The sequence below is a fragment of the Eptatretus burgeri genome, chromosome 9 (assembly GCF_056783735.1).
Source record: "Eptatretus burgeri isolate ZD-2024b chromosome 9, Ebu_testis_v1, whole genome shotgun sequence".
Taxonomy (NCBI): Eukaryota; Metazoa; Chordata; class Myxini; order Myxiniformes; family Myxinidae; genus Eptatretus; species Eptatretus burgeri.
The window spans coordinates 76,837,709-76,851,966 of NC_140969.1; the positions used below are offsets into that span (position 1 = coordinate 76,837,709).

General features: G+C 41.3%; 1 protein-coding gene across 2 annotated transcripts in view; it reads left to right on the top strand.

Annotated features, from left to right (window-relative positions):
• LOC147020403 (uncharacterized) overlaps positions 1–14,258 on the top strand; it is a 112,046-nt gene that overhangs the window by 33,231 nt on the left and 64,557 nt on the right. For both annotated transcript variants that reach the window (XM_085895724.1, XM_085895725.1), the window contains exons 2-3: positions 911–1,070; positions 1,605–1,779. In XM_085895724.1, the coding sequence (XP_085751850.1) occupies positions 933–1,070; positions 1,605–1,779 (313 nt within the window). In that variant the 5' untranslated portion in view covers positions 911–932. The remainder of the gene's footprint in view (positions 1–910; positions 1,071–1,604; positions 1,780–14,258) is intronic.

Sequence of the window (14,258 nt, forward strand, 5' to 3'; positions counted from 1 at the left end):
TTAAATGCATTGATATGCTAATTAGGATCCGCCATTATGGAAATTCTCATTTTCATAAATATCTCAACTTCTGGTACATGGAAATTTGTAAATGAGGAATCTACACGTATGTTTGGAGGGTCAAGGAATAGAGTGAACATACTTCCTTTGTTGTCAGAGATGTAGAATAATGTTTGGATAGCTTAATTACATGCAAGGATAGAAACAGCTTAATAAAGCATAGTGCAAATGAGTTATTTTTCTGGGAACATCTTTTTTCTGATATTTGGGATATATATGAACACTGTGGTATCAATGAAAAATTGGCGCGAGGATGGGGGGGGGGGGGTGCAAGGTAGGTCCCACTGGCCCCTGGCCTATTATTCATTGTCTCCAATTGTGTTTTTCCACCTTGCCATTGTTAGTTCAACTGCATCATGAGCCTCGACCCTTGTACAGAAGAAGAAAAAAAATCCACTTCTATCTTAAGAATCGTTGGCGTTTCTTGGACTATCGTGGTTATCTAGTTCCGAGAACTTTTTGAATGCTCCTCTTAATCTTTAATCCATTTCCTCTTAATATAGTCTGATGGGCTTGCTTTTGAAAGTGTCGGGAAGGACATGATGGTTATAACAATTTATATTATATTTTGGAAGGAAAACGTTGATTTAACACCAGGTGGGGTTAACAGCCTGTCATCCTTCTAAGATCGGCGAAATGAGCACGGTGTACTGGTAAAGGGGGGCACTGCATCAGTGGCACGGCAGCGCCCCCAGAAAATGAGGCAACCAGCAGCCACAGGCCGTATGTACACGGTAGCTCTGTACCTGACATGTGTATAGTAAAACCATGGATACCAGGCATGTAATAACGTCTACGTACATCATGTATGTGATCACCATGACTTGAAATGAAACCCTTGCTATTGTAGGGCAGTGAATGGGGACGACAGAATGGACCTACTTGCTGCTGAGATCAGTGAGCTTTCTGGTAAAAGTCCGGTCGACCCTGACTTGAGATCTATCCCTTACCGTGCTCCGCAATCAACTCACCATGGCCCCTGGTCGCTCTCACCTTCGGGCCCACCTCGGGTAAGTAGTCTATACTAATCATGCGTTACTTATTCAGTACATTTCTTTTTAGAGAGCACATTAAGCTGGCTATCCTTTATGTCTGTCAAAGGTCTTCAGGTAAATTAACCCTGAACGACAACATTCGGGTGGATATCTTGACCAAATTCCCGATATATTGATCAGCATATAAGGTTGACCGGCTTATTTCATGAAAACACTGCTATGTATTGAATGAAACTGCTGCGCAGACCGTATGCGTGCGGCTCCATGGATTATCATATTTGAATGAGCTATCTGCAGGTCAAATTATTATATTTTGACACACATTAAAGTATAACTGAGATCACATTTTCTGAGAATCTTCAGTTACTTATTGCAGTTTAAAATGTAAAATGTTTGTAACAATACAATGACATCTCCTAAATGTGTGTCCTACAGTGCATGTACAAGCTCCCCCACGAGCCTTAGATCATTTTTATATGGAGATTTCACTGCAACAGAATTCTCAGCTATTTTCTTGACTTGACATTCCCATTTTTCCCAAAACCGCAGGGTGAGACACCTATTCCATCAAATATTTCAACTGAAGCTTCACCAACTCCAGCTTGCTTGCCAAGAGGACCCCTCACAACTATCCTGGCTTCAGATCATGGACTTTCATTTGGACCTGCCAATGGTCTTCTCCAACCAGGCTGCTCCAACCTCGGGCTGTTGAACGGCAGTGATGGTCAGTGTTGTTGCAGAGTAATTACTCATTCCCCGCATTCCATAAGATTCCGCGTATCCAGCAAGTCTTTCATTCCAGATGTCTTTTCACATTTCAGCATTCTCTGGTTTCAATCTGTGATTTGATTTCTATGAAGTTTTCTTATTCACTTTTATGAAAGACACGTTTGAATATATTTGTGCCATGTCGAAATGATGCAAGTAATTTTGACAAAGGAAGAGGGCATTTGGCCCAACTATCAACACAACAGTAATTAATTCTCAAATTATATGTAGTGAGTGTAGGGGGTGGGTAGATGGGTGGCAGTGAAGAAGTGTGGTGGAACAGTGGAGCTGGTAAAGGAACATCACTAGGATGATATCTTGTTACAAGTTTGCCGGCTGGGTTCCGAGGGGCTAGTTGGACCCGCTTATCGACCTTTGATCTTGAAGCCGAGGAGCCGCAGATAACTCCGTGGCATGATGTGTTGTTAAGCAACCACGGACGGATGCCCTCTGAGCCGATTAGTTTAGGCAGGGTCCTCGCGTCTAATTCCTGCATTACCTTTCCGGCAAATAAAACCTCCCAGGTAGGGCACCGTACTCTCGACGCCCCACTCCAATAAATCATGAATGCCCGAGCGGAACCGTAAGTGCATCATCGGCTAATCTATGACCGTAGTGAAACTGTGGGGCAAAACTCCCACCCACGATTTACACACTAGTGTCTAACCAATGTAGAAAGAGACAATTTGGCAGGTTGGAAATGAATGGGCATTTTTAGCAAAATGCACGTATTTACAAGTTAACAGTCATTTGAAAAACAAAATCGGTGTGACAAAGAAATAACCTCACCCTTAAACTCACAAGCCCCATAGTCATTCATACTACCATAAATCTACAGACACAGACGCCGCAATAATTCCTGGAAGCAAGATAAGCAAGGGTGATAGACAGATAAAGATAAGACCCCGGGCTCATCATACATGAGCCGTTTGAACCCGCACCATACACGCACCTTACAAGTAGAAAACAAACAGTAATTATCTTGTTGTTTCCACGTTGTACATCGTTAACAGAGCCTATTCGAGTTATCAGCATGTTAAATTAGCCTGTTCAGTTTTTGATACGTTGATTGGATTTAGATGAGTAACGATTAACAAAATATGCTGCAGGAGAGATAGCGATGTGAATGTCCAATATGGGTCCAATGACTGAACTGACAATAAATACAGTCAAGCATAGTACAGTATAATTCATCTTGTATGCTTTTAATAAATGATGGAGAATTTATGCCATATTGGGTAGACGAAACGGTGACGTGAAGCATATATTCAGTTTCCAAAATCTCAACTTCTGTCTCTCCGAGCATCTTCCCTTGAATGGCCCAAGGGGGGGTGTGTTGGGGGAGGTCCAAGCAAGCTTTGTTTTCCCACCCAACAGAGTGTCTCCACCCCACTTTTATCCTCGGCATCCCTGGGCATTTTATTTCGCCACTAGAGCAATGTAAGAACAGATCAAAACGAGAAGGATACTCAGTAGAGCGCAAACCTCCGCCACGTAATGCCTGATCCATGAGAACATATCAGGCCCAATCAATACATTTTTGAAATATCGTGCTATACAGTATGATATCGTTTTTGGCCCTATCTCTCAATTGTGAAGAATCACTTTAAAAATTAAACAATTCATGTATCCAGATCTGGATTCAGATCTTCACCAAAATCGAAACAATTCGTCCTTGTGATACACCCAACCTGTCCACCAAGTTTCGTCCGAATACATTCACAACTTTTTGAGATATCGTGCTATATATTGGTTTCGCCCTACCTCTCAATGGTGAAGAATCACTTCAAAAATTATCAGATCCGGATCTGGATCCGTCCACAACTTTTTGAGATATCCTGTACACAAACAGACAAACAGACAGACAAACAGACAGAAAGGGGTGAAAACATAATTTATTTCACCTTCGGTGGTGGAGGTAACTAGAAAGAGCCAAAGAAAGCCATCAGAGTTTGCAGACCCTCACCAGGTCTTGTTTTGTGTGGTGTATTTTGTTTGGCAAATTAATGGAAGGATGTACTAAATGAAAGGTCATTAATTGCAAATGAAAGCTCGAAATGGTCTAAAGGGCAAATGTCTGATAAGGTGTGAAGGTGTGAAGGTGTAAAGGTCAAAATGTGTAGAAAAATGAAAACATTATGAAAACACTGAAAAGGTCTATAGGGGTCGAAAGCTTCTAAAGTGTCTAAAGAGTCTTAAAAGGTCAAAGGGGTCTTGCAGGGTGTAATTTAAGGTCTAAAGGGTCTGAATCGTCCAAAGTGGTCAAAAGGGTCTTAAAATGTCTACATTGGTCTTAATATCCAAGGGGTCTAAATGGTCAAAGTATCTAAAAGGTATATTCCAAGAATACATATTTAATGGACGTCACGGTACAATGATATGAAATAGACGTACTCGTGTTCAAACAGTACCTAATTAATAGACATACTCATGTTCCAATGAAAAGGTGTGCCGCCTGCTGCAGAATATTTTCGTCATAATTATGACGTCATCGGTCATGTGGTACAGGCACCATCTTGGAAAAAAACGAAAAACTTTGCACCTCTATATCTCTGAAACCACTCCATGGAAAAAAATTACACATTACTCATTGTCAAGAACTCCCCATGGGGAACAGGATGTGTTAACAATGATGTCATCGCTTTTTTCATTATGACTTCATAATTCGATGAGTACAACGCTTGATTCGATAAGTAATGAATTTTTTTTTTTCTTTGCAACTGTTCGTCCAATTGACACTAATTTTTGATCACAGGTGCGCCACCTCCTGTAGGAATTTATAATGACAATTACAACATCATAGGTCACGTGGTACAGGCGCCATCTTGGAAAAAAACAAAAAACTTTGCACCTCCATATCTCCAAAATCGCTCCATGGGAAAAATTGAAATGTGCAAGTACTCCTCATGCGGAATAAGATATGTGAATGATGACGTCATCGGTGCCTCCATGATGACGTCATAGTTTTACAAGTGCAACGCTTGATCTGGTCAGTATGAAAAAACAATCAGTTCTCTGCAATTGTTGAAACCGCTAACCGATCAATGCAAAACTTTAACTAATTGATCAACTACCCATGTGAAATATAGTTTGATATAAGTGACATCTTCGGTCACTGGTCTGGCACCATATTGGATCAAAGAAAAAGAAAAAAACCTTTAATAAACCGAAGAGTTGGCTTGTACCAAGTCCTTCTCAAGACTGTGCAGGCAGGGTAAGTATTATTTGAATAGCATCCAGTTGATCGATAAATTACTGTCGATAACGATTTTTGCCATTTTAACATGAAAATTTCAAAACTTGACAATGAAATTTTGTTGATGGTAATTGCAAAAAAAACAGGTGGTTTGAGTCTCCGCCCCCGACACGAATGGGTGAGGTGGACGTGGCTTTGACTGTACAGGGTGTGGCCAGAACTTCTTGAACACCCCAAGTATCAACCATGATGAAAACATAAGCTAAGGTGCAATATTTGAGCAGTTGGTAACTTCTCATTCCAGGTTGAGCCCATCTGCTGCTACACGTTGTGTACATTATTCAGGAGACTCGTATTTATATGCCAGCCATTCTCTGGTTCCTCGCAGATTGCGGTATCGAACAGTCTTTCCTCACATTGTCTTTCCACAGCAATCTGTAGTATTTGAGGACTGTACTGAACAGTTGAAGGAAACTTTCCCCCTTGTCTGGCAGCATATTGATGTGCCTGTTTTTATTTCCAATGAGAAATGCTGTCAATAATTTAAACTTAGTCATAATCAGACACATGCGGCAGTGAGTATTTAACAATTGTGGAGTGGTTACGGTCACCCAGCTGTTGGTCAAGCAACGTGCTACCCTCTGCCTGACATTTATCATTCTCTAATAAGCACTTAATGGTGGTATTCACAGTTGGGTTGATAAGCACCCTTGTGACATTCCAAACAGAAGCATTATCTGATGGGTTTCCATAAACTGCTTCATCTGCATGGCGAATTACATAGTTGTTTGACTCCAGCTAGTGGCTTGGCTTATTGTTCATTTGTGGTGGCACTTTGGATAGCCTGCAGACTGGTTCATTGGATAGTGAAGATAGGCCAAAGGGGGTGTCACCTTTGTGAATATGCTAATTCTGCAATGGTCTCTGCCAAATAGACCTTTAATCATATGACCCCCCCCCCTGGTTTATATGGCATACATTCAGAGAAATTCGGGCAGCATCCAGGCTTTTGAAGATTTTTCCACTTTGGATGTATCATCTGGGTATCAGGTGTAGGTTCAAATCCAAAGGCACCACAGATATTTCATCATTAGAAAGCTCAGCTTCAAAGATGTTGATAATTTGGCTTTTTTTGTACAGCTTTACATTCTCATTCCTTATTCGTTGATGCATAAAACAATCTTTCATGTTGCTTGGATACCAAGTTGCAAAGAATCCGTGTCAATACCTCACAGGCCTGAATTATTCTTCTCCATCTATTGCTCAATAGAGGTGACGCTGAGCCATGGTAGCCTGCTGATTTCTTGATCACTGCCATTACAGGCACTAATCTCTGTACTCCATCATCGATCAGAGTGATTATCACAACCGAGGGTTGCCTGTAAAAAATAGATTATTGCATGGCACACAGAGTAAACAAGAAGACCTTTTTGTCGTGGGTCTCGTTGGGCTACACGTTCACGCTTCAGTAGGTGTAGAATGGTATGTTTTTGGTTGATGTAGAATCATTACAGCGATGAATTAGCAGCTTTCGAGTGAAGAACACCCCACTTTGATATGCTGCAGTTTTTAACCATAGAGCTAGTCGTTCAGCATCACTTGCTATACTCCGATGGTTGCTAGAGACTTGAATCAACTGGGGAGCAGTGAAATCGGTGCTGTAGACCAGGGGGTGGATATTTGCAATGTGGACAGATAATTGGCACACAATGGCCTACTCTTTTCAGATCTGAGCCTTCCCTCAATTTGCTGCATGACCAGAACTTCTGGCTGTGGCTATTAAACTGTTTATTTTGACTTTTTAGTTTTAATATTTAGAGTTGTCATCCATGTTCCACCCAAAGTAGGTGCTATGATGTCATGAGAAAGTACTGTAAGCTATTGTTGTGCTCTGTGACTTAAGCCTTACTATTTCATATATTTCGTCTGTATATAGAATAATGGGGTAATGGAAATTTTTATAACAGAGACTGTGGTAAGCTAGAACCTCGCAGCCCATGTGATTGCATTTTTAGTACCCGATATCCTGATTCTTGCATGTGCATCTCATGCAAATGAGGACTGAGGAATGATGTAGGATACCCATTGTTGATCATATCTGAGACTTATATTTTCAGCATGGTAGAGATCACCACAATGCACTTTCCCATGAGCCATTGTGTGAAACCCAAATGACGACTCATAAAAAAAAAGATTCTCAAGTTACTTGCCCAGGTGACTTTTGGGATGCCTATAAATCATTGGGGATATTCATAAACGACCGTGCCACACAATTTGGCTTGCTATAACCACAAAACAAGTACTCTAGCCCGATTATAGTCAGTTGAGTCAAAAAGCCTTTCCCATTATCAAAAAGTTTGAGTTAACAAGCTCGAATGAGCGAACATCCTCGTCCTCTTAATAATGACGTCATAAAAACGAATATGACGTCATTGTGATGTATCAGGTTTGCGATAAATTAGCTGTGCTAATGCCCGGCTTAATTCCCGCAAACAAAATTCAAACAGCTTGCCTAGTTTGAGAAATAATGGTATAGGCGACTTCCATTAGCGGCAATATTATGACGTCAACTTTTTTTCTAGGAAGAATTTCCAAAATCGGAGATGGTTACTGCCTGCGCGTGGGCTTTCTGCATATACATGGCAAGTTTCATGAAGATCCGATGAAAACTCTGGGTTGTGAAACAAAAAAATGTCAAAAAATATGAATGACGTCATATCAATTTTTATGACGTCATAGTGATGTATCATATGTACGGTAATTCATCTCTGCTCATGCCCTGTTCGATTCCTGCAAACAGAATTCAAAAAGCTTGACTAGTTTTGGAGATAATTTTTTTGGCGATTTCCATTAGCGGACATATTTTGACGTCATAACTTTTTTTCTAGGAGGAATTTTCAAAATCGGAGATGGTTACTGTCTGCGCAGGTTATTTGTACATATGTATACCAAGTTTCAGGAAGTTTCGATAAAAACTGTAGGCTGTGAAACAAACTAGTTTTGGAGATAATGGTATAGGCGATTTCCATTTGCGGCGATATTATGACGTTAACTTTTTTTCTAGGAAGAATTTCCAAAATCGGAGATGGTTACTGCCTGCGCGTGGGCTTTCTGCATATACCTGTCAAGTTTCACGAAGATCTGATGAAAACTCTGGGTTCTGAAACAAAAAATAGGAATGACGTCATAAAAATTGATATGACGTCATAGTGATGTATCATATGTGCGTTAATTCATCTCTGCTAATGCCCTGTTCGATTCCCGCAAACAGGATTCAAAAAGCTTGCCTAGTTTGAGATAATTTTTTAGGCGATTCCCATTAGCGGAGATATTTTGACATCATAACTTTATTTCTAGGAGGAATTTTCAAAATCGGAGATGGTTACTGTCTGTGCAGGGTATTTTTACATATATACGCAAAGTTTCAGGAAGTTTCGATGAAAACTGTTGGCTGTGAAACAAAAAAGTCGACAAGAACAACAACGTGAGTAAGACTGAGAGATCCTCCACGAGGATCTAAAACATGACTTCTGTTCCAATGGTATCAGGAAACTCACTTACTGTGGAGAAAAATTTGTCACAGTGGTGGTTTCTGGGTAAATATAAAAGGACTGATACCTGTGCAGTTTTCTGTTGCAGGACCATTCCCTAATTTAAAAATATTTTGACCCCCCTCCACATAACATTGAATACGACACATGAACATTGCTCCCTGGGATTCCATTCGTGGTACTTATTATTGAGGCTCAATAGGAGGCACATAGGTTCTGTGAGAGGGACTCAAAGAGTTGTTAGGCTAAAAGTGTTTTGAACCTTCCTTTTAATGCATGCCTAATGCTCCCAATATGGCTTGATGTAACAGAAATATGGCAAACAGAAAAAGCCTGTCTTCTCAGTAAGCTCGACCATCTGTCACCCTGTGAGAACCCTGAATTGACTCGTGAGTGTTGGAAAGTATGGACAGGTGCCAATGAGTTTCACTTTGGCGATAATCCAACGGAAGAAAAACTTCATTCCAGGGGTTGTAACAGCAACAGTGAAACAGAAATGACTTCTGGTTAAATAAGTAAATCTGAATACAAAGAAGCGATCTTGTACAACTGGTGGCTTGGGAAGGGAAAGGTTGGGGAGGGAGAGGGTAGAATAAGCATTCAAACGATAATGCGAGGACAAGACGATATAATAAAGAGAAGATAAGTTGGAGAAGATACAAATAAAACGAGGACTATTTGGAGGAGAGGAAGGGGAAGGGGGAAAATATTGTATGAGGAAAAAGGGTTGGACATGTGTGGGAAAACTAAGCCAAAAATCTCACAATTTTTGTTTAAGTACACTACCTGACCAATCCTCATGGGACACCTTAATGGTGACCCAAAACGAGCTGATGTGTATGAAAATTGAATATTATCGAAGACCTCATTGTGCCCTGATGACAAGCTGGACCATTACTTAAATGTCAGCAACCACGTTCTGCCATTCCACATAATACATACTCCAAACGTTTAAAAATCATGCTTAAGTTGTCGTGCCCTAAACTAGCATTCCAACACATCCCTTAAAAAAACTACGATAAGACTTGAACCATTATATACCTGGACTCATTGCCCCACAAAACTTTCTGCATTGCGAGAGCCCAGCGCCCCCAATTCTCGCATAATGTCATTTGACGCTGTGCAATGACCCTAGTGATGAAATGCTTTGGTGCAACTGCTTTTCCCAGGCATTCCATGGAATGCATGACTTGATGAACAACTCATTGTCTCTTGACACTCCAATTCACTCTTTGAACTTTTTTCATTGTATCATTGCTGTTTGATGTAATGAGAAAAAAAATCATTTATCTTATTTACTAATAAGTGTGTGTGTGTGTGTGTGTGTGTGTGTGTGTGTGTGTGTGTGTGTGTGTGTGTGTTTGTTTCCTCCGTAACTCCATAACCATGAAACCTATCAGCCTGAAACTTCGCATGCATACTAAGGGAAATCAAAGGGAGTGCACGAGTAAAAATTGCTTGTTTGGTTTAATTAAAACACCCCTTTTGTAGCTCTATTTAATTATATCATTTATTAGTTGCATCCTCAGCCACCTTGTCCTCGATGGTGTCTTAAGGCGTATCCTCGGTTACCTCGCTGGGGTTTAATTCGCCATTTTGTTCAGCCTGCTCAACAATGCCTTGAGTTGGAGCAGGTCGCAACAATTTCTTCATGATAAAGTTTTAAAGTTTTTTTTTTCTCACTTTCCTCACTCATATTATCGAATGCCTGTTCATCATAGCTACAAATTGCTGGGTACATTGCAATTACTTATAAACACCGGGAGACGCCAGCATTCGTGGCTTTATTTCATTTCCGCATTTGCCAAAACCTCGAGAATCTCTTAAAATAAACCAAGTTTTAAAATTGAAGCTCCACATTTGAACTTAGCAGCAGTTCCAACTCCTAAAAAAGTGTCCATTTCTCCAATGAAGACATTGCTTGGGTGTTTCCAGGTGCATAGATTTTTATGACCGATTGGTAGTCATTTGCCAAGCCAGCCGTTCTGTTGGAGTGTTTGCTTGACTGCTTAAGCCACTCGGCGAGTGCTCACCAAGCTGCCTGGTTGTTCGCTTCAAAGCTACCAGAAGTAAGACCTGTCACTTCACTGATGGAAATACCAAACTTTGCTTAATTGCTTAAAAAAGAAAAGGCTAAAAATTCACTTTCACCCTTTAAAAATCGTGTGAATAAATGATTGATACATCAGCTGCTTTTTCGTATTCTTGTTGCACCTGTGTTGCAAGTAGAGTGACCTGCTTTGTGATGCTTAAAAGTGGTGTATAATCAGCGTTTTCTGAATCTAATCGATATGACAGACAGGATTGAATGAGACATACATTATTATAGGTAAAGAAGAACATGAAGAGGAAAAGATTTCCCACACAGTTTTATGTAGAACATGGCGGTTAAAAAGAAAATGTTGCCATTTGCATGCGTTTTATCTCTCTCGTAATGCCCTGGTACACACTCTACCCTCCTCTCATGCTTCTTTCCCTTGCCCTTACACCACCTTCCCCTCCCCTCACACTGCCTTCCCTTCCACTCATGCTGACTCCCCCCATGCTGACTCCTCCTATCCCTCACACTGCCACCCCTTTCCCTCACACTGCCACCCCTTTCCCTCACGCTGCCACCCCTTTCCCTCACGCTGCCACCCCTTTCCCTCACGCTCCCACCCCTTTCCCTCACGCTCCCACCCCTTTCCCTCACGCTCCCATCCCTTTCCCTCATGCTTCCACCCCTTTCCCTCACGCTGCCACCCCTTTCCCTCACGCTGCCTCCCCAGCCCCTGTTGCTGCCTTCCCTCCCCTCTCACTGCATTCCCTTCCCTCCCCTCTCACTGCATTCCTTTCCTTCTTGCTGCATTCCCTTCCTTCTTGCTGCATTCCCTTCCTTCCCCCTTCACTGCATTCCCTTCCTCTCCTCTCATGCTATCCTCCTCCCAAACCCCTTCTCACCTCCCTCTCCATGGATATCTCCCGGTGCTCTCAACATGCTGTTTTAACGTACCCCATTTAGTTCAATCCTGCACTACCCCTCCCCCCCTTTCTCCACAAGTCCAACTGCCAAACGCAAGTCGAGAACCCCTCCCCTCATGCCTACCTCCTCCCAAACCCATCTCCCCTCACCATTTCCTCCTCTCCTGGCTCACCCCCCAATCCCAGGGTGCATAGCGAAATTTAGTGAGGCATCACTCTCCCTACCTTATCATTCCCTCCCCTTACACACTCTTTCCCCTTCCTCCCTCTCCTCATTCCCCCCCATCCCTCTCCCTCCTCTCTCTCTCTCTGATCCTCTCCCCTCCATCCTCTCCCTCCCCTCTGTCCTCTCTGCCTCCCCTCTGTCCTCTCTGCCTCCCCTCTCTCATCTATCCTTCCCTTCCCTCACTCTCCCAACTCACCCTCACTTTCCCACCCCTCCTCCTCATCCCCACCCCCTACCCCTCCCTCTGTTTCAAGGACTATTTTGGACTGACGGTTTGCTTTTGATTTTAAAACAGCTTCCCCAGAGTGCAACATTTATGAATCAGATCGAAAGTGAGCCGATCGGAGGGGTGCAAAGGTCACAACATGTATGAGCATGCATGCAGGCAGGTCTTTGTCAGGTAGATAGCATGGGTTTTAAATGCTCCCACCCAGTTTTATATGGAACCCAGCGGTTAAAAAGAAAATGTTACTGTTTTGGCGCGTTTTATCGCCCTTCCCTTCCCCTCATGCTGCCTTCCATTTCCCCACCCCTCCAGACTCTCCCTCCCTTCTCGCTCTCTCCTTGCTCCCCCATCCTCACTTCCCCACCCCTCACTCCCACACCCCTCCTTGCTCTCTCTCTCTCTATCTCTATCTCTATCTCTATCTCTATCTCTATCTCTATCATCTCTATCTCTATCTCTATCTCTATCTCTATCTCTATCTCTATCTCTATCTCTATCTCTCTATCTCTATCTCTATCTCTATCTCTATCTCTATCTATATCTCTCTATCTCTATCTCTATCTCTATCTCTATCTCTATCTCTATATATCTCTATATCTCTATATCTCTATATCTCTATATCTCTATATCTCTATCTATCTATATATCTATATATCTATATATCTATATATCTATATATCTATATATCTATATATCTATATATCTATATATCTCTATATCTCTATATCTCTATATCTCTATATCTCTATATCTCTATATCTCTATATCTCTATATCTCTATATCTCTCTATCTCTCTATCTCTCTATCTCTCTATCTCTCTATCTCTCTATCTCTCTATCTCTCTATCTCTCTATCTCTCTATCTCTCTATCTCTCTATCTCTCTATCTCTCTATCTCTCTATCTCTCTATCTCTCTATCTCTCTATCTCTCTATATCTCTATATCTCTATCTCTCTATCTCTCTATCTCTCTATCTCTCTATCTCTCTATCTCTCTATCTCTCTATCTCTCTATCTCTCTATCTCTCTATATCTCTATATCTCTATATCTCTATATCTCTATATCTCTATATCTCTATATCTCTATATCTCTATCTCTATCCCCCCCTCTTCGTATTCCTGTCTGCGAAGCAACGGGTGATATTTGCTCATTAACAATAAATCGAATCTTCCGTCACAGGGTTTTCATCTCTCTTTAAGTGATGTTTGATGATCTTCCAGATGAATTGTCAGGGATTGTCCTGCCTATAGTTTTCCACATCATGAGGATATGCCTGTGGTTATTTTTGGGTTGGTGGGAATGATGAAAATCATCTGAATGGAAATTCTCACTGACAGTTGATTATCATACCTCAGTGAGGCTTCTTTAATTATTATTACATCCACCACCGAAGTTTATGTGGACGGAGGTTATGTTTTCACCCCCGTCTGTCTGTTTGTGAGCAAGACATCTCAAAAGTTGCCGACAGATTCGGACAAAACTTGCTGGACAGATTGGTTGTGTGACAAGGAATAATTGATTCAATTTTCGTGAAGATCCAAATCCGGATCGGAGAATTTTTCAAAATAATTTCAGGTGATTTTTCATCACTGAGAGAGGGGGCCAAAAATAATATATAACATGGTATTTTAAAAAGTTGTGGATGAGTTATGACAAAACTCGGTGGATGAGTTGCTGAGTTGACCAGAACAAGTCGATTTGATTTTGGTTAAGGTGTCGATCCAGATCCGGCCTATCAGTGGGATATGAAATGTAAACTGTGCAGCCTGGTGGGGGTATGCACTCTACCGAGTTCTGTTCTAGTTTATTCAGAAATTGAGCTCTGAGACTGTTTCTTGATCATTTGTAATATTTTGATTAAATTCACAGATATGTAAATCAAAAGAACCTGTGGGCTGTTCTCAAAAATGAAAATAGCTGTCTGATCTGCAGATGGCCTTAATTAATGCACTGTTTAAAGGCGAACAATAATTTATTATGGATTCATCAACAAAGTTTGAGGTCCAGATTCTCACTTTGAATTTATTGTTTTTCACTTTTGGGTGCATTTGTCGAAACACTTCTACTCTACTCCACTCTACATATCTCTGCATATCTACTTTGCACCTGCCTGGTTGTGCTCAAGGTTGTGTGTTCACTTTGAAGTGGCTGGTTGCTCTTGCAGTGCAAAATCGATTAGGATCCGTGCAATGAGTGATTCAAAGTTTAAGTAAATGTGAAACGTTGAATGCATGGAATGGTTAATCAAGTTGCTTTGGGTTTCAGTTTTAGAGC